The 21,944-nt window shown below is 41.1% G+C and overlaps 1 protein-coding gene across 3 annotated transcripts in view; it reads left to right on the top strand.

Annotated features, from left to right (window-relative positions):
• The window catches only part of LOC142531663 (phototropin-2-like), a 74,661-nt gene that overhangs the window by 14,001 nt on the left and 38,716 nt on the right, over positions 1–21,944 (top strand). For all 3 annotated transcript variants that reach the window (XM_075637885.1, XM_075637884.1, XM_075637883.1), the window contains exons 8-10: positions 165–271; positions 344–393; positions 509–613. In XM_075637885.1, coding sequence (XP_075494000.1) covers positions 165–271; positions 344–393; positions 509–613 — 262 coding nt within the window. The remainder of the gene's footprint in view (positions 1–164; positions 272–343; positions 394–508; positions 614–21,944) is intronic.

Genomic DNA, 21,944 nt, shown 5'->3' with positions numbered 1-21,944 from the left:
ATTAAAATTTATAATTCCTGTTTCTTGAGGTTTTATGAAATATTATGAAGCTCTCTTCCACGATGTGCCCAAAATTTGTGGTCATTGAGAGTTACCTTCTATAATATTCAACATACAGTTCCAAGTCTCGGAGAATTACCTAATTCTGGTGGAATTATGCACAGGTTTCTTCAGGGTCCAGAAACTGATCGAGACACTGTTTCAAAGATTAGGGATGCCATAGACAAACAAATGGAAACTACTGTCCTGTTAATAAATTATACAAAAACTGGTACGATAACCCTTTCTATGTTCTCTGAGTAATAGTTCGAACATGGACTTCTGAATTTGTTCTTTCAAACAGGGAAGAAATTTTGGAATTTATTTCACTTGCAACCTATGCGTGATCAAAAGGTAAGGTGCTTTGCCATGTTAAATACAGTTTTTATTAATTTTTTTGTGGCTTATTGAGAAATTTAACTTCTTTGGTACTCTTATTTGGATTTCTAAATTATTCTAACTTGATCAGGGGAATCTTCAATACTTCATTGGTGTTCAACTAGATAGGACTAATCTAATTGAAACACCGAGGAATCGCCTCCGAGAGTCAACAGAGCAAGAAAGTGCTAAATTGGTATGTATAGTTCATACAACAAGCTGCCTATAAGCATTACTGATAATTGTAGCCCAGGCCATATTACATTTTGTAAGTTTTAATACGTGAGATTTGGGAGAGGGAATCTCTTATTTCCACTGAATAATAAAATGAAGTACAAAGCTGAATAAATAGGCTACTGAAACCCTAAGGCTAACAAACTAATCTACCCAAATATTTAAAATACAAGGATGAGATAAAAGATATAACCATCAAACAAATCAACCGATATGATTCTACCAACCAATAAAAGATCCTAATCTAATCTGATCTTAATCTTCAACACTCCCCCTCAAGTTGGGTGGTAAATGTTGATCATACCCAACTTGGATACCAAGTTTTCAAAGATTGGTCGGTACAAGGCCTTAGTTAGGATGTCTGCAACTTGTGTGTGGCTGGGGACGTAACAGATTTTCAGTGTCCCTTTCTCGAGCTTTTCACTTATGAAATGACGATCGATTTCAACATGTTTAGTTCGATCATGGTGGACTGGATTCTTGGCAATACTTATTGCTGCTTGATTGTCACACTTTAGTTCGATCACTTGATGTCCTCCTACTTTCAGTTCTGCTAATAACCGTTGTAGCCATATTCCTTCACACGTACCATTGGCCAAGGACCGAAATTCGGCTTCTGCACTGCTCCTTGCTACCACAGATTGTTTCTTGCTCCGCCATGTTACAAGGTTTCCCCATATGAATGAGCAATACCCAGATGTGGATCGTCTGTCAGTGGAAGATCCTGCCCAATCAGCGTCACTGTATATCTGTATATCTCTTAGAGCTGTCTTCTGAAAACATAGTCCATTTCCAGGTGATCCTTTGAGGTACTTTAATATACGAAAAACAGCATCCATGTGTTCTTCAGTCGGATTGTTCATGAATTGGCTAACAACACTTACAACAAATCCAATGTCAGGCCTTGTGTGTGATAGGTATATCAGTTTACCTACTAATCTTTGGTATCGTCCTTTGTCGATCATTAGACTTTCCTCATTCTTTCCAAGTTTTATATTTGGATCCATAGGAGTATCAACAGGCTTGCATCCCAACATCCCAGTTTCTTTCAGTAGATCAAGGACATACTTTCTTTGAGAAATAAAAATCCCATGTTTTGATCTGGCCACTTCCATCCCCAAGAAGTATTTCAACTGCCCTAGATCCTTCATCTCGAATTCTTTTGAGAGTAGTTGCTTGACTTGATTGATGTCTTCTTCATGGTTCCCAGTAATTATAATATCGTCAACATATACGATGATAACAGAGATCCTGTCTGGGTTGGAATGCTTGACAAACATAGTGTGGTCTGATTGGCACTGTATGTATCCACTTTCTTTCAATATTTTCGTGAATTTGTGGAACTAGGTTCTCGGAGACTGCTTTAAACCATAAAGAGATTTCTTTAACCGATAGACTTGATTAGCCGTTGTCTTATCTTCGAATCCAGGTGGGATACACATATATATCTCCTCTTCCAAATCCCCATTTAAGAAGGCATTTTTGACATCAAGTTGATATAGGGGCCAGTCTAGATTTGCAGCAATAGATAGAAGAACACGAACCGTATTTAACATGGCGACAAGAGCAAATGTCTCCTGATAATCAATCCCATATGTCTGAGTAAACCCTTTGGCTACTAGTCTAGCTTTGTATCGTTCAACACTCCCATCAGCCTTATGTTTGATTGTGAAAATCCACTTGCAACCAACAGTCCGTTTTCCAGGAGGGAGATTTGTGATCTGCCAAGTGTTATTTTTCTCAAGAGCATGTATTTCGTCAAAAACTGCTGCCCTCCATTGTGGATGTTCCAGGGCTTCAGTGATGTTTGATGGGACCTGTACTTGGTCTAAATTCACAATAAAAGCTCGATATGCAGGAGACAATAGATCAAGAGAGACAAAATTGCTGATAGGATATTGAGTGCATGATCTGATTCCTTTTCTTAATGCAATAGGTCTATCATCGATATCATGGGAGTTGATAATTGACGTACCTTGATTGTTTTCCAGAGGATCTGGGATCGAGGGAGTGCTCTTGGTTTGCTGATTGTGTGGTTGGTCTTGAGGAGAATTCCTACGAGTGTACACATGATCAAATGGAAGGATTTGGGAATGATTTGGTGGAAGGATTTGGGAATGATTTGGTGGTTGGGAATGATTTGGTGGGATAACGTCTACACCATCAGTATGTATGGGATCCAGATTCTGAAGGTCATAAAGGTCATGGCCGTGAATTCCTTGCTCCCCCTGAGCTGAGGAAGATGGAAAAAACGGATCAGACTCATGGAAAGTTACATCCATGGTGTTGTAGAATTTTCTTGTGGTCGGAGAATAACATTTGTACCCCTTTTGATTGGAAGAGTATCCTAAGAAGATGCATTTTAATGAGCGTGGGTCAAGCTTGCTTCTATGTTGGGAATGTATATGCACAAATGAGACACACCCAAAGACACGTAATGGGAGATTGTGAATTAGGTGTGAGTTAGGATAGCTGCTGAGAAGAGATTGAATGAGAGTTTGGAACTTAAGGACTCTAGAAGGCATTCGATTTATGAGATATGTGGCTGTGAGGACAGCATCACCCCAGAAGTGATGGGGAACATTATGCGTGAATAGTAAAGAACGAGCTACCTCAAGGAGGTGTCGGTTTTTTCTTTCAGCGACACCATTTTGTTGAGGTGTGTCAACGCAGGAGCTTTGATGAATAATTCCCTGAGTGGTTAGGTAGTCTCCAAGAACAGTGTTAAAGAAATCTCGAGCCCGATCAGTTCGTAAAATTTGGATATTGGCGGAGAATTGTGTCTGTATCATGGTGGAGAATGTTTTGAAAATTGTAGACGTCTCATTTTTGTCTTTCATGAGAAAAACCCATGACAGACGAGTATGATCGTCAACAAACAGTAGAAACCACCGAGTACCCGTAATGTTTTTTATACGAGAAGGACCCCAAATATCGCTATGTATTAGGGAAAAGGGTTTTGATGGTGTGTATGTATGTGGTGTGAACGATGTGCGAGTGTGTTTTGAAAACTGACAAACATCACAATAAGGCAAATGAGAAGTTTTGTTGTTTACTAATGATGGAAATAGTTTCTTGAGATACAAAAAATTTGGATGACCTAGACGATAGTGCCATAACAAAAATTCGTTATTCCTAATGGATTGGACTGCGGAAGTATGGTGGTCAGGGGCATTGGAAGATGACTCTACGGGCGGCTTCATCGTGAATAGGTAGAGACCAGCACAACACTTAGCATTGCCAATCGTCCTCCCCGATTCCAGGTCCTGAAAAACACATGAGTCAGTTGAAAAAATGGTCGAGCAATGTAAGTTCTTGTTGAAAGCACTGACAGACAGCAAATTACAATGAAGTGCAGGAACGAACAAGACATTATGTAAGCATAATTCTGGGGATAACCAAATTGAACCCGAACCCAGAACTTTTGTACAAGAACCATCTGCCACTCGAACTGATTTAGAGACTCGTGAGGGGCTGTATGAGGTGAACATCTGTAATTGGCTGCACATATGGTCTGAAGCACCAGAATCTACTATCCAGTAGCTAGATAAATTAGTCTGGGAAATAAGGGTGAGGGGAATATCACCTGGGATTGCTGTACTACCCGTTCCGATGACTGAGGATGGCATCACATGCTGGGAGAATAATTTCTGTAGCGCCTCCAACTGCTCCTTGGTGAAAGGCGCTGCTATGGGAGGAGTCGGTTCAGAAATCACGCTGTGAGCGCGGCGATCTCTGGCTGGCTTCCAATCAGGTGGTTTCCCATGTATCTTCCAGCAACTCTCGATATTGTGAGTTGGTTTCTTGCAATATTCACACCAAGGACGTCCTGGAATCATTTTTCCTTTTGTGTTGCTTGAAGGCTGCCCTTGATGAAGTCCTTGGGGGGCTGTAACATTACTAGTTGGAAAGCTATTTTGGCGTTGAACGACCAGTGCAGAGTTATCAGATGACTGAGGAGATGAGCCCAGCATCACCTTGCGTCGGCTTTCCTCCTGGCGAACCACTGAGAAAGCAGCACGGAGGTTCGGCAGGGGGTTTGTGCTAAGGATTCTGCCCCGGACGTCATCGAAGTTGTTGTTGAGACCCATGAGGAACTTGAAGACTCGTTTGTTTTCAATAAATGATCTGAACACCTTTTCGTCTTTGGAGCATTTCCAATCATGTGTCTCTGTCAAGTCAATGGTTTGCCAATTGCGGGTAAGAGAAGAGAAATACTCAGTCACTGTGGAGTCTTCTTGTCGCAGATTATGAACCGCCGATTCGATTGCAAAGAGTTCAGCCGTATTGTCGCGGCAGGAGAAGGATTCACGGGCAGCCTCCCAAATCTCCGAGGCAGAGGGATAAAGGAGAAAATTCTCCCCGATCTCAGGAATCATGGAATTGATTAACCATGCCATCACTTGGTTGTTTTCAGCCTTCCATGTTTTGTAGTTTGGATCGGTGGTTTCGGGCTGTGATGAGGAACCCGTGAGAAGCTCTTCTTTCCCTCGGCCGCATATGTACATGAATACAGATTGTGACCAAGGTAAGAAATTCTTGCCATTAAGTTTATGGCAAGTGATTGAAAGGGGTGATGCGTCGCTTGTGATTTGAGGAGCCGGTGAAGAGGTTGTGATTTGAGAGGTGGAGGCCATCCCGGATTGCGTCCCGTATTTTGTCATGGATCGGCTGCCAGTGGCTCTGATACCATGTAAGTTTTAATATGTGAGATTTGGGAGAGGGAATCTCTTATTTCCACTGAATAATAAAATGAAGTACAAAGCTGAATAAATAGGCTACTGAAACCCTAAGGCTAACAAACTAATCTACCCAAATATTTAAAATACAAGGATGAGATAAAAGATATAACCATCAAACAAATCAAGCGATATGATTCTACCAACTAATAAAAGATCCTAATCTAATCTGATCTTAATCTTCAACACATTTCAAAGTGTAGCAAATAGATCAATTTATTGATATATCGAATTTTGATAGACACATGCCGGAATCCCTTCAAAGCACAATTAGCCCTACTCGACTATACTTATTTTTAAGAGCAACGAGGGAATTCAATCCATCTTTTGTGAAAACACTCAACACAATATTTCAAACTTAACTAGAAAATCTTTTAGTAAGCATACCTTTGCATGAAGTTAGTGTAGAAAAGATTAGATTCTGTTTTCCTTAATTTATTTTGTTTTCTAGTTAGTTAGGATCCCTTAGGGAATTTTGTTTCCTTATTTGGTGGACTTGAATAATCTATATATTTAAATGTAAATGTTTTTATGGGGATAAGAAGAATATTCAGCATTACTTCATGGTATCAGAGCCGATCCTGTGCCCTAGCCGCACTTCTTCATTCTCATTCAGCCGCGCTTCTTTATTCTTATTCGCCAGCCATCCTCATGAGCAAATACGGCATGGAGTCACAAACATCTTCCTCGGAAGTCACTTCCACCGAGGTCAATTCCCCAATCTCTTCTACCCATGTTTTCTCCTCTAATATTGTTACAAACCATAAACTCCATGGCCATAATTATCTCCAATGGTCCCAGTCTGTATTCATGAATGTTTGCGGTAGAGAGAAGGATGGACATCTCACCGGTGAAACTGTGGCTCCGCAGACTATGGATCCCAAACACCGATCTTGGAAGACTGATGATCATCTTGTTATGTCTTGGCTGATAAATTCCATGACTGCTGAAGTTGGAGAAAATTTTCTACTTCTCAAAACAGCCAAGGACATATGGCAAGCGGCACTTGAAACATATTCAAGCACAGAAAATACCTCTGAACTGTTTGAGGTTGAGACGAGACTGTATGACCTCAAACAAGGGGATATGAGTCTCACTCAGTATTTTAACACTCTCACAAGCCATTCCAAACTCGGTTTTAGAGAGAAATCCATGCTAATGCCAGCTATCACAGAGACCAGTACCGAGGGTGAGCAGATAGAAGCATTGCAGAAAATGCTAAGTCAAGCGTTGAGTTCTGGACAACCACCCCACGCACCTGCTGAGTCACACACCGTTCTCCTTGCACACCAAGGTATCATATCCTATGCCCATATTGTCAAAAATAGATCCTTACAGCGATGGATAATCGATTCAGGAGCCTCAGATCACATGACTAGAGATATCAGCCTTCTCAAAAATTATCAGCCGTGCACTAGCAATTCTGGAGTCCGAATAGCTGATGGCTCTCTATCACGGGATCTCAACTGTGTGACTAAGTTTTATTCCAATCTTTGTGATTTTCAGGCAGTGGATTTGGGGAAGGTGATTGGCAGTGTTGAGATGTATGGTGGTCTGTATTTGCTCAAAGAAAATAATCTCCTCAGTAGACAAGTTCAATTGCCAAGTTTTGGTCCTACATCAAATCCAGTCAAGTGTTTTTCAAATTCTGTGTCTGCTTCCAATTCAGCATCTGTTGAAAGTTAAGTTATGTTATGGCATTTTCGCCTTGGTCATCCTTTCTTTAATTATATAGTAAAATTGTTTCCTCATTTATTCATTAATAAAAGTTCATGCGTTTATAAATTTGAAATTTCTCAATTTGCCAAGCATACAAGAAGTGTGTATCTGAGCTTACAATACAAACCTTCATCTCCATTCTCTATCATTCATATGATATTTGGGGACCCTCGTGCATCAAGAATATCAATGGGGCTAGGTAGTTTGTTATATTCATAGAAGACCACACAAGAATTAATGGGACCTTTCTCATGAAGGAAAAATAAGAAACATCCATAATTTTTCAATTCTCTCACTCTATGATATCCACCCAATTTCAAAGCAAAGATCCAAGTTCTTAAGACCGATAACGCTAAGGATTACTTCATTTCTATCCTTCGATCTTATCTCTCCAAAGATGGTATCATTCACGTAAGTTCTTGTGTGGGGTGGAAAGGAAAAATAGACATTTACTGGAAGTTGTCCGTGCCATCATGTTCACCGACAATGTTCCTAAATATTTATGGGGGGAAGCCATTCTTACTGCCACCTACCTCATCAATAGGATGCCAAGTCGAGCCCTAAAATTTCGAACCTTCTTACTGCCACCTACCTCATCAATAGGATGCCAAGTCGAGTTCTAAAATTTCAAACCCCTCGTAAGACATTTTTTAATGCCTATCTTCACATTCATTCCTTTTCCTCGGATCTATCACTCAAAGTTTTTGGATGTTCTTCAATTGTTCACATTCACCAACATCATCGCACCAAATTTGATCCAAGATCCCTCAAGTGTATATTGGATACTCCTCCAACCAAAAAAGTTACAAGTGTTGCTCTCCTATCACTCGAAAAGTATACAACGCCATTGATGTGACATTCTTTGAACATCCCAAATCTGACTTTTAGGGTGAAAATCGGATTTGGGATCTTCTCCAAGATACCAATGATATACCAGCCCAACAAATATATGTTCATGTGTTCATCCCTGGGCCTGAGATATTTCCAACACCATCCCAACAAATATCACTCATGTGTCCATTCTCGATCCTGAAATAGTTCCAACCGTGGATATTCCTATGACTGAAACAGCTCCACTTGATGCAAACCAACCACAACTTGACACTCACAATTCTGAACTATAGAAGGAGAAGACCCATCGAGCATATACAGGAAACCATTCCAAATCAGAATTCTCAATCATTAGAACCGGATCCTCCTGCACCTGATGATTACATGATTGATGATTTGGATCAGCCCATTGTTCACCGGAAAGGTGTTAGGGGGTGCATTATCATCCTATCGAGAAGCATGTAGCCTATGGGAAGTCGCTGCCTACATACATGGAATTTATTACAACCCTTGACAGCATAAAGGTGTCTGATTCAGTACAGGAAGCTCTAAAGATTCCAGCATGGAAAAAGGCAGTGGAAGAGGAGTTTCGAGCTTTAGAAATGAACAATACATGGAGACTAGTAGAGCTACCACATGGCAAAATTCCAGTTGGTTATAAGTGGGTATTTACAATAAAATACAAGGCAGATGGCAGTGTTGAAAGATTCAAGGCTAGACTTGTGGCCAAAGGTTTCACTCAGTCATATGGAATTGACTACCAAAAGACATTTCCTCCAGTTGCCAAACTCAAAACAGTTCGGGTTTTGCTCTCTCTTGCAGTGAATCTAGATTGGCCTCTTCACCAACTTGATGTAAAGAAAGCTTTTCTAAATGGAGATCTAGAAGAAGAAGTTTATATGATTATTCACCCAGGAATGGAAACCAAGTCAAACAGCAGGTTAGTATGCAAACTTAAGAAGTCCTTGTATGGCTTGAAGCAGTCGCCACGAGCTTGGTTTGATAGGTTTGCTAAGACTGCGACTGCTAATGAGTATCACCAATGTCAGGCAAATAATACATTGTTCGTAAAAAGCAAACCAGGAGGAAAAATTGTTATTCTCATAGTACTTGTTGATAAAATCATTTTGACATGAGATGATTCAGAGGAAATTACCAGTCTCAAGACATGTTGGCTACAGAGTTTGAAATCAAGGACCTTGGGAACATAAGGTATTTTCTAGGGATGGAATCAACGACCGCACCTGAGAATCCTGCCGGCACTGACAGCCGGACGCCGGATAACGAAGTCGCCGGTGGTCCTTTAACCTTTTCTTTCCTTTCTCTCTCCTTGCCCTACTCCAGTGACTCTCGTTTCTTTTTCACGGAAGTGCATTATCGTTGGAGGGCGTCTGTATCCAGTTTTGTGGTTTTAGCCCACCGGAATTCTTTTGTTGCTTCCCTCAACGCTAACCATTGTCCTTTTCATCGGCACGGATATGAATGCACGGCCCAGTACGAGAGCACCTACTGTCCTTAGGAATGCTTCCAGGGATGAAGTCATTAATATTGAACAGAAAGTGTTCACTCTAAGATTGGAGATTCTCTATATGGTGGTCTGAAAAAACTAGGAATGCTACTTATTTGCTGGATTTAGACGAGAAGAGACAAGCTGGCTCAGTCTAAGACTCGAGGATTTCATCAACAATCCTTATTCGGGTTCGGACTTCTTTTGTTTTAGGGGCAGGACATCGGTCTTCACTATACAACGATTCTCAAACAAGCGTGGACGATTCTTAGAGGTTACCAAGTTTAGTTTGCGAGGTAGAAAGCAGGTCACAATTGTTCCCAGCGGCTTTAATTCAGGGGGTGGAAAAATATCTCAAATACGTTGGTAATGCTACTGTCAGGGAATTCTCAGAGGAAACTGCATCAACCTGCCATTGGGTACGGGTCAGCAAAGACAAGATTTAATACATTAATCCGGGATGACAGCAATAAGGAAAAGGAGTTTAGCCGAGGGTCGCTGAAAGAGAAGGAAGGCAGTGGTAGGACGATGATGGGTAGGAAGTGGAATGAAGCACTTATTGTTACTAGAGGTAGGGTGAACAGTTCGTGGGATCAGATTCAGACCGGTCTTGCCAAATACAAAAACAGGAGAGTTGAATTATTTCTGTTCCAAGCTAACAAAGCCGTATGGTGGCCTTCCGACTCTTCCGAATTTTCATATTATCTAAATTTAAAGAGATGTTTCTTTGACAATGGGGTGACTTCGACTTTTGAGGCATGTAGACCGGATATCATTACAGTTGATACGGTGGAAAAATGCTGCAATAGGTGGGTTTGGATCCTTGGATTACCATGGAATCTATGGTCGACAGAAACTTTCAAAATCATAGGGGATCAATGCGGAGGTTTGATAGACATCAGTGCGGATACATTACTCTTCAGAGAATTAGGGGCAGCAAAGATTAAGGTGAAAGGTAAGGAAGGAGGGTTTGTTTGCACTAGGATGCAGATCCATTGAAGGGGGAGACCATAGAGATTTGAATTAGGGTAGACTCCTTCGATCTTGGAGCTTACGAGCAATACGGACGACAATCATACGCACATGTGGTGGTCAATGGTAAACGGACCTTGGCGGGGTGGGGTAACTCAATTATGCGCCGGAAACAAATCAAAAATGAAGACCTCAACAGTTGCCATACTGATGGGAAGATCGAATCAGGGGTTATATTGCATCAAGCAACAAGCACAACAGATGGGAGGCTAGGACTCGAATCTGGCAATAAAGGGGAGAGGATGGAAGAAGTGCAAGGGACTGTGCATTTGAAGAATAAGCAAACTGGTCTAGCAGAAAAATGTGCGATGTCAGCACCTCTTTCGAGGGGAAAGGCTTTCAAAATATTGAGGAATATAACTCCAAAGGAAGTTACAAGATTCAGCAGGCTCACCCGTTCAATCCATGAATATCAAAGGAGCCGAGGAGCAAGATAAGAGGGTGGATAATGAAAGCAACAAGTCACAATTGCCTACATATGGAAAAATATGCACTCGAAGACAAAAGAACATAAATATTGAGGATGAGGCTGCCAATGACGATGGCGGGATAAAATATTCAGGGCTATTGAATCATGAAGAAGTTAGCAAGCTGGGGGAATTTGATATGGAAGACAGAGAAGAATGTGTGTTCAACGACTTACAAGATGACTTGCTGGAGGAAGAATTCGAATCGTCCGACTCAGATAGTCATGTCTCTGAACAATCTGAAGATTCAGTTCACATCGAAGGAGTAGTAAAGGATATTGAGGGGCTGTTTTCATCATCATATGAGCATCCGTCTAACATCGAGTCACTTCAACATGAAGATGAGATACCTTCAGCGGGACATGTATTTTCCAGATTTCACTCATCGATCCTTAGCCATTCTTTCAAACTTCATTCCATTTTTCCAACGTTGTTTTCTGTCCTGGGGTTGTCTAGTGGTCTCTTAGGTGGAGGGGCAACGAGGTTAGATGATAAGTCGAGTTCCGAGGGAGAGATTTCTAAAAGGGCTGCAGTGGCTGACAATTTGGGCACCGAAATGGAGTTTGAGGGAAAAAATCCAGAAGTGAATTGTTGGGGAGGGGTTGAGAAATCATCAGGTCTTTTGAGCAGAGAATTACACAGACTTAGATTCGGGGTTAACTACGAGAGAGGTTCGACCTCAAAGGGTCCTAAGACGGTTTTATGAAAATTTGCTCTTGGAACATTAGGGGCGGGGGTGCAGCAAGGAGGGAACTGGTACGAACAATCATTCGAAAGGAAAAACCGGATATCGTCGTACTTTTAGAAACTAAGCAACAAGTGGTAGACAGACTGTTCGTTTGTGGAAATCAAGATTTGTGGATTGGGTCAGTCTACCATCACTAGGGAGATCTGGAGGTATTTTTGTGATGTGGGATCTTAGAGTGGTGGGGTAAGTGACAATTTGATAGGGGGATTTTTCGGTGTCGATTGAAATTCAAGGGAATGATCAGATCAAATGGTGGTTCTCGGCCGTCTATGGACCGGTTCAATCAAGACAAAGAGAATTATTTTGGGATGAATTAGCAGAGTTGCATTCTATTTGCGGAGACAAATGGTGCTTGGGAGGTGACTTTAACGTGGTCAAAAATACGGAAGAAAAGATGAACCTTTCCAATACCACGAGTATGTCATGTTTCGATAATCTGACTGGGGAATTGGGATCACATGACCCCCTTTTGTTGAACGCGAAGTACAAGTGGTCAAACCTTAGGGCTGATCCGATATGCTGCCGACTAGATAGATATCTTATTTCGAGGGGCTGGATGGACATTTTTCCAACATTAAGACAAACGGTACTGCCCAGAATCACCTCGGACCACTGCCCAATCTTGCTTGATACCGTTAAGTTGAAGTGGAGTCCTGCTCCATTCAGATTTGAGAATACATGGCTGTCCCATCACAAGTTCAAAGATTTGGTTATGTCATGGTGGAACAATGGGGTCACACGGGGGTGGGAAGGGTATACGTTTATGACGAAACTCAAAGGAATCAAAGTTTTTTTTTTTTTGATAAGAAACTTAGATTTAATATAGAAGATTTAAAGTTTACAAAACAAGTGGATGAGCGATCCACAAAACATAATCGTGAAATCAAAGTTGAAGCTTCTAAATGGAACAGAGAGGTTTTCGGAGACGTGGGTGTTAGATACACGGAGGTGGTTAATAGGATTAAGCGGTTGGAGGAGTTAGAGGCTGGGGGATCTTGGTCTGAAAATCTTCAAGATGAAAGAAAAGAAGTGAGGTCTGAATTGGAAGTGTTGTCATTTAGAAGATTTATGATGGCAAGTCAAAAAGCAAAAGTTAAACGGCCGAGGGAAGGAGATCAGAACTGAAAATTTTTCCATTCATTACTCAATAATCGAAGTAATAGATCAATGATAGATAAAGTGGAGTTGGAAGATGGGTCTGTGGTTACGGAATAGAAACAGATTGAGGAGAACATTATCAGTTTCTACAGACATTTTTACAGGAAATCTAATGGTGAGGGTGGGGGTTTCGATGGGTTGGAGTGGAGTCCCTTAGATACGAGTGAAGCAGAGGAGTTGGAGAATCCATTTTCTGAGGATGAGATTAAAAAAGCGGTGTTTGATTGCGATGGAAACAAAGCGCCAGGCCGGATGGGTTTACGTTGGCCTTCTATCAAAAGTGCTAGGATACGGTCAAAGCAGATTTAATGAAGATGTTTGCTGAATTTTTTAATGGTGGCATTGTTAATGCTATTACAAATGAAACCTACATTTGCCTAATCCCAAAGAAACAAGAAGTAATTAAGATTAAAGATTTTAGACCAATCAGTTTGACAACGAGTTTGTATAAGATTCTGGCTAAAGTTTTGGCGAACAGATTGAAGAAGGTTTTGGGACATACAATTGCAGAGAGTCCGTGCGCATTTATTAAAGGAAGACAAATTTTGGATTGCTGCCTGATCGCGAAGGAAATAGTAGAGGAACACCACCGGAAAAAAGGGATGGGTCTTTAAAGTTGATTTGGAAAAGGCGTACGACAACGTTGATTGGAGATTTCTGGATTTTGTGATGCAAAAGAAAGGGTTTGGGACAAGATGAAGGTCGTGGATTAAAGGGTGTGTTTCGAATGTTTCCTTTTCGATCTTTATCAACGGTAGACCACGGGGGAAATTTGATGGGGAGAGAGGCGTTTGACAAGGGGATCCACTATCCCGTTTCATCTTTAATTTAGTGATCGACGGATTGGGGCGGTTGGTCGATAGGGCCAAGACAGTGAATGAAATAAGATGATTGGAAGTAGGGAAAGACAAAATTGAAATTTCACATATCCAATTCGCAGATGACACATTGTTCTTTGTCCAGTCTGAAAGGCAGCTATTGGCACTGGTGGAAATTCTCAACTCCTTCAGTCTTAAATCGGGATTGAAAATCAATTTGGATTAAAGTGTGGTTTTGGGATTAAATGTTTTGGGAGAGGAAGTTGCTGCCTTGGCATTAGCAGTTGGGTGCAAAAGAGAGAATTGGCCGATCAAGTATCTCGGGGCTTCTTTAGGAGGCGATCCTAAGACCGTTGACTTTTGGGAACCCGTGGTATCCAAAATGTCCAAGAAATTATCGAGTTGGAAGAAGTCTTTTCTCTCAAGAGGAGGTCGACTTATGTTGATCAAGACAGTTTTAAGTGCGATGCCGACCTATTACATGTCTCTCTTCAAAGTGCCAATTAGGGTGGTGAAAAGGATGGAAAAATTGATGAGGGATTTCTTGTGGGATGGAGCTGATGGGGAGACGCATTGCCATGTCGTTGGGTGGGATCAAGGCGCTTCTTGGGAAATGATGGTGGAGATGTTCAGTGGAAAAAGAATCTTTGTGGAAGAAAGTAATCAAGAGCATTTATGGTCTACAAGAAAACGGGTGGGATGTGAGGTTGGCTAGGAACGCAACTTTTAAAAGCCCATGAAAATTTATCTCTCGTTCTTACTCGACTTTTCATCTTTTGATTAGGGCGGTGTTAAAAGGGAGGAATATCATTCGCTTTTGGGAAGACATTTGGGGGGATGGGTCTTGTCGTTCAAAGAGATTTTTCCATCTCTGTTTCACATTTCCACCTCGACTAATAAACCGATCAGGTCATTTTTAGATGTCAACGATCTTCGAGTCAATCCTGACTTTCATTGGGATGTGCGTTTCAGGAGAACTTTAAATGAGGCAGAATTAGATGAATTCACTAATCTTTTTCGGGTATTAGACACGGTTAGGTTGGAGCGGGGCACGGATGATTTTAGAGTTTGGATGGGGGACTCTTCCAGGTCTTTTTCTGTTCGGTCTTTCTATGATTCTTTCTCCCCGGGTTCTATTTTCCCTTTATTCCCGTATTACTATAATATTTGGAAGATACCGGTCTCGCACAAGGTTCAAGTCTTCTCGTGGATAGTGGCTTTGGGGAAACTGCCCACTTGTGATACGTTGCAAAAAAGGTGGTCTAGCTGTGCACTATGCCCTCAATGGTGTAGTTTATGCTGGAAACATGAGAAGAATCAAGACCATCTTTTGTTGCATTGTTCTTTCTCGACTGGAATTTGGACAAAAGTACTACAAGAGCTGGGTTTCGACTAGACCTTTCCAAAAAAAGCCCGGGACTTGTTTCTTATGGAGACAGTATTCCACAACGGGAAAAGGAAGTTGCCGGAATTTAACCACTTATTTATTTCTGATTTGGTTAGGGATTGGAAGTTTGTATGCTGCTGATATTAGTTTAGAACTGTTTTTTAAATATGTAAACCTGAATTGTGGATTACTCTCCTTTGTAATTGGGGCTAGTTTTTTTAATAATTTTTGTTTCATATCAAAAAAAAAAAAGTGAAACATGTTTACTTGGATGTAAACCTATGGACACGTCTATGGATTTGCATAAGAAGATGATTAGGAGTGGAAACTGTCGAAGTGTGATGTAAATTAGGGTAAAACCGATTCCCTTAATTAAGGGATTCGGTTAGTCAATATGCAGATTTTAGGAATTAGTTAGTTAGTTTCCTTTTTCTGTTATTCTAGAGTATTCTGTAAATCCCTATTTATGTAACCTTTTACTGACTTATTGTATTATCGAACAAGGACGAAATTATTCCTGAATTATTTTTTCCACATTGTATCAGAGCCCTAGGACATTAGTCTGGGTTCATTCATTCCGCACATTCCAGCCGTCATTGCTGTCCAGTTTTTCTTCAAGCCTTCATTGCTGTATTTTCTTTTCTATTTCCCTATCATTCACCATGTCAATCTCTAATATTCGGGCCTCCAATCGACTCAACGGGAAAAATTATCTCAAGTGGTCCCAATTCATTCGCACGTATCTCAAAGGCAAAGGAAGAATCAGCCATCTTATTGGAACGGGACCAACGAGGGAGGATCCAAAGTTTGACGCTTGGGATGAAGAGGACTCTATAATCATGTCCTGGTTATGGGACTCCATGGATCCCGTGATCAGTGACACATGTATGTTCTTCTCCACAGCGAGGGAAACTTGGGACTATATCCGCCGCACCTACTCAAAGGCCAAGGATGCTGCTCAGGTGTATGAGATAAAGACTAAAACTGCAGCCCTCAAACAAGGTACCAAATATGTCATTGAGTATGCTTCTCTGCTGCAAAATCTATGGCAGGAACTTGATTATTACTGAGTCTTTGAGATGAAATGCCCGGAGGATGCTGTACTATTGAAGAACTTTATTGAGAGAGACCGAATATATGATTTTTTGGCCGGATTAAACCCTGAATTTGATCAAGTAAGAATTCAGGTCCTTGGCCGAGAGGACACACCGTCCCTAGAAGAGACGATCTCACTGATTCGCTCAGAAGAAAGTCGCAGGGGTATCATGCTTGAGCCACAGCACATGAATGGATCAGCACTTGCAACAAAAGGAGAGGATCTAGAGACGAATAAGGTGGCTGATATGCAAAGACCATATCCAAGTAGAGAAAATCAGTGGAAGGGGAACAAAGACACCCTATGGTGTACTCATTGCAAGAATGGTTGGAAGCTACATGGCAAACCACCAAGCAAAGAATGGGGAGCCCGAGTAGGGAAGCCGAGACCTCAAGCGCACATAGCTGAGGATCAAACCAGGGATGAAAACTCAGCAGCAGAGGGGCTTAACCGAGAGGAGATTGAGAAGCTAAAAAATTTGCTGGGGTCCCTAGAGAAGCCCTCTGGTACATGTTCTCTAGCCCTCTCAGGTAATGGTTCATTCTCCTTTTCTGTAAATGCCCCAGGAACCTTAAATGCCAACTCTTGGATAATAGACTCTGGTGCTAGTGACCATATGACACCCATATCTCAGATTTTTCACTCTTATACACCATGCCCAAGTAACAGGAAAATTGTAGTGGCAAATGGCTCTGTGGCTAATGTGGCAGGCTTCTGAGACATACATATCTCCCCTATGCTTAGCCTAAAAAATGTACTTCATGTGCCAAAACTGTCCAGCAGCCTTGTCTCCATCCATAAACTCACTCGTGATCTTAAATGCCATGTTACGTTTTTCCCTTCCTATGGTGTTTTTCAGGACCTAGCTTCGGGGAGGAAGATTGGACTTGCTAAGGAAAGGGGGGGCCTTTACTACCTTGAGTTTGCACCACAAGCCATGAGCAATTTGTCCTTGTTTAGTTCATCCAATAAAGATACCATTTGGCTACACCATTTGCGCCTTGGTCATCCTTCCTTTAGGACTCTAAAAGTTATGTTTCCTTATTTATTTCAAGGATTAGATATTTCGGAATTTCATTGTGACACATGTGAATTGGCAAAACATACTCGAGTATCTTTTCCTATCAGTAATAAAAGAAGTTCTTCTCCTTTCCATTTAATTCATAGTGATGTATGGGGTCCCTCTCGGATACCTAACATTTCTGGGGCCCGTTGGTTTGTCTCTTTGATTGATAATTGCACTCGTGTCACATGGATATTTCTCCTTAAACATAAATCTGAAGTTAACACTATTATACCAAATTTCCATGCGATGATTCAAAACCAATTTGGAGTAAAAATAAAAGGGTTTAGGACAGACAATGTCACAGATTACTTCAACCAAATCCTATCACCCTATTTCCTGTCACATGGCATTATCCATGAATCATCGTGTGTTCAAACACCTCAACAAAATGGGGTGGCTGAAAGAAAAAATGGACACTTGCTAAACACTACCCGAGCCCTACTTCTTCATGGAAACGTTCCTAAGACCTATTGGGGGGAAGCTGTCCTTACAGCCACACACATGATTAATAGACTTCCTTCACGGGTGCTTGACAACAAGAGTCTAGTAGAGTGCCTTAACAGCTTCTATCCTCACTTTAGAACCTCAAACGGACTCACCCCTAGGGTATTTGGGTGCACTGCCTTTGTTCATGTCCATAACACCCAAAGAGATAAGTTGGATCCCCGAGCCATCAAATGTATGTTCCTCGGTTACTCAGCCACTAAAAAGGGGTATAAGTGCTATAATCCTTCTTCCAGAAAATCGTACATCTCTATCGATGTTACCTTCAGTGAAAATAAACCGTTCTTCTCCAAGTCCTCTCTTCAGGGGGAGAGTCCACTAGAAGATAGTCCTTGGGAATCCTTTGAGCCGATCCACACTCTTGATCTCCCTCCTATAGCAACCGAGCCTTCTAACCCCACAAATGTGTCATCTTCCCACAAGTTTCCTAGGTTCTCTCAGGTGTACTCAAGGAGGAAGACTGCCCTGGAACAGACTCAAGTTCAAGCTTCCAATCCAGACTCCGGAAATGAGACCACGGTAAGTCCCGAACACCCTTCTCATATTCAACAGAGTGAAACACCAACCATTGGCCCAAAAAATGACCTAGACCTTCCTATTGCCATCAGAAAAGATACCCGGGAATGCACTAAACGACCACTATATCCATTATCTCACTATGTTTCCCTTAAAAACCTATCGCCAGCCCACAAAAAATTCATTGTCAGTTTAAACACCATTGCAATCCCTACTACTGTCTCTGAGGCATTGTCAACAAGGGAATGGAGAGATGCTATGGGAGAAGAAATGAAAGCATTGGAAAAGAATAAAACCTGGGAGGTTGTGAATAAACCAGAGGGAAAGAACATTGTTGACTGTAAATGGATTTTTTCACTGAAATACAAGGCTGATGGATCCCTTGAGAGATGCAAGGCAAGGTTGGTAGCCAAAGGGTATACTCAGACGTATGGAGTTGATTATCTGGAAACTTTTGCCCCGGTTGCCAAAATGAACACTGTGAGAATTCTTTTGTCATTAGCTGCTCACTATAGCTGGCAACTTCTGCAGTATGATGTTAAGAATGCTTTTCTCCATGGTGACTTAGATGAAGAAATCTACATGCACATCCCACAGGGTTTTGATGGAGAATCAAGCAATAAGGTGTGCAAATTAAAGAAGGCCCTTTATGGGTTAAAACAATCTCCTAGGGCATGGTTCGGGAGGTTTGCAAACTTTAAGAAGGAATCTGGATACAAACAAAGCCAAGGTGATCACACCTTCTTCATTAAACACTCCTCTGCAGGGGGAGTAACGGCTCTTCTAGTCTATGTCGACGACATCATAGTAACCGGGAATGATGAAGAAGAAAAGCTCGAATTAAAGAGAAGATTGGGAAAGGAGTTTGAGATAAAAGAACTGGGCAGGTTGAAGTACTTTCTCGGTATTGAGGTGGCTTATTCTACACACGGGATTCTCATCTCTCAACAAAAATACATTACAGACCTACTTACCGAGACAGGAAAGGCTGGGTGTAAACCGGCCTCTACTCCAATGGATCCGAATCACAAATTGGGAGAAGATAAAGAGGAACCAGCAGTTGATAAAAGGATGTACCAGAGGTTAGTTGGTAGACTCGTATACCTTGCTCATACTCGGCCAGATATTGCCTACTCAATCAGTGTGATCAGCCAATTCATGCATGATCCAAGAGAGTCCCATCTTCAAGCTGCAAATAGGGTACTTCATTATTTGAAAGGGAACCCAGGGAAAGGGATTATGTTCAAAAGGAACGAGAGGCTTACTGTAGAAGCCTAATAGAAGGTCTACTTCGGGGTATTGTACGTTTCTAGGTGGCAACCTAGTAACATGGAGGAGTAAGAAGCAGAATGTAGTGGCCAGGTCCTCAGCCGAAGCAGAATTCAGGGCGATTGCTCAAGGACTATGCGAAATACTATGGCTAAAGATTATTTTGGATGATCTACGAGTCCAGGTAGAAGGTCCCATGAAACTCTACAGTGAAAACAAGTCCGCAATCAACATTGCACATAATCCTATACAACACGATAGGACAAAGCATATTGAGATTGACAGACACTTCATCAAAGAGAAATCGGAGAGAAAACTAGTGTGTATGTCCTATGTTCCAACAGCTGCCAGTTGGCTGATGTTCTGACTAAGGGACTAAGCAGTTCAAGTTTTCATGGGCTCATATCCAAGCTGGGAATGGAAGACATCTATTCCTCAGCTTGAGGGGGAGTGTCGAAATGTGATGTAAATTAGGGTAAAACCAATTCCCTTAATTAAGGGATTCGGTTAGTCAATATGCAGATTTTTAGGAATTAGTTAGTTAGTTTCCTTTTTCTGTTACTCTAGAGTATTCTGTAAATCCCTATTTATGTAACCTTTTATTGACTTATTGTATTATCGAACAAGGAAGAAATTATTCCTGAATTATTTTTTCCACAGAAACAACAGTCTTGGAGACAAAGGAAGAGGTATTTTCTAGGGATGGAAGTGGCTCGGTCTAAAGAAAGAATTATCATATAGCAACGAAAATATTTCCTAGACTTGTTAAGTGAAACAAGTTTACTTGGATGTAAACCTATGGACATGTCTATGGATTCGCATAAGAAGATGATTAGGAGTGGAGACAACAGTCTTGTGGATAAAGGAAGATATCAAAGACTTGTTGGTAAGCTTCTTTATCTATCTCATACTAGACCTGACATTGCATACTCGGTTAATGTAGTCAGTCAACACATGAATGATCCAAATGAGGATCATATAAAAGAAGTGAATCGAATTTTGAGATACTTGAAGATGACTCCTGGGCATGGTCTTCTATTCAGAAAGTCTGAAAAATGGGAGGTAGAAAGCTACACTGATGCTAGTTGGGCAGGAGATCTAACAGATAGTTATTGCTCATATGTTTGAGGTAACTTTGTGACGTGGAGAAGCAAAAGGCAAACGGTTGTCTCTCGTAGTAGTGCTGAGTCAGAGTACTGTGCTTTGGCATTGGGAATATGTGAAGGAATGTGGCTTCAAAGTCTTTTAGGAGAGCTCAAGGTTTAGACCCAAGACACAGTAAAGATGTTTAGTGACAGTCAAGCTGCTATCAGCATAGCCAAAAATCTTGTTCATCATTACAGAACAAAACATATTGATATTGATAGACATTTCATCTCAGAGAAGGTGAACAATGAAATTGTTCAACTCAGTTATGTTCCAACCAGACAGCTGTCACGCCCCGTGTCCGAAGCGTCGGTGACATCTGGCATTGTTTAACAATTACTTGAAAACAATTAAGCCTCGTATCGAAATGCCAAAAACCAGTCTTTTTCATAAATAAAACATTGTCTTTGCATTGACAATAGAATAAAAATACATTAGAGTTGCGAAAGCGGAAACTAAACAAAAGGAAAATAAAATCACGATTCTTGAATCTTGCTCATCGACTACCATCCCCAGAAAGCTTCTTGTTCCTCCTCATTCAGTTGCTCTTCATTTTTATCTGAAATTTGTAAGGAATGAGTGTTTTGGGAAACACTCAGCAAGTGAGGGGTCGATCGATTTCCAATGATACATATAGAACTTAATCTTTAAAGCATGTCTTTAACAAACTTTCAAAACTTAATACTTTTAACTTATCATAACAGAACCGAATCAAATATGAGACAAAGGTTATCAGACAAATCAGAGCAGTTCAGAAGCAATTCAGAACAATTCAGAACAATCACAACACTGTTACTCTTCTCATTTCCATGGTCAAATTGTCTCCAATATGTTAGTCCTCTAAGGGGTGAGGCCAGAACACGGTTTTATACCCACCGATGGGGGCCAGTCAGAACATGGTTTTATACCCACCAATGGGGGCCAGACAGAATTACAATTCTTGTCCCATTTCAAATTCGAATTGTGACAGTGTATCACAGAATTCAAATTTTTGTCGAACAGAACTTATCAGAATTTCAGACGGATACAGCGGAATCAATGAGTTTCGAAGAACAGAAAGAATATATCATCGATCGAAATTTTAAACAGACGGACATCATATTTTCGAAAATGGAGAGACACATACATGCATGTCATGATATATATATCCAAGTTTTAAAATTACAAACGAATATATAACAAAAACCCACTTACTATTTAAAAGGTATGCTTCGAAAATGCAGATCCTTGGACGAAGTTTTCCTTCGAAAATTCGACAGCACTTCGACGTAAAACTCGAGCACTTTATGT

The sequence above is a fragment of the Primulina tabacum genome, chromosome 17 (assembly GCF_025594145.1).
Source record: "Primulina tabacum isolate GXHZ01 chromosome 17, ASM2559414v2, whole genome shotgun sequence".
NCBI lineage: Eukaryota > Viridiplantae > Streptophyta > Magnoliopsida > Lamiales > Gesneriaceae > Primulina > Primulina tabacum.
This window is presented reverse-complemented; position numbering and strand designations above follow the sequence as displayed.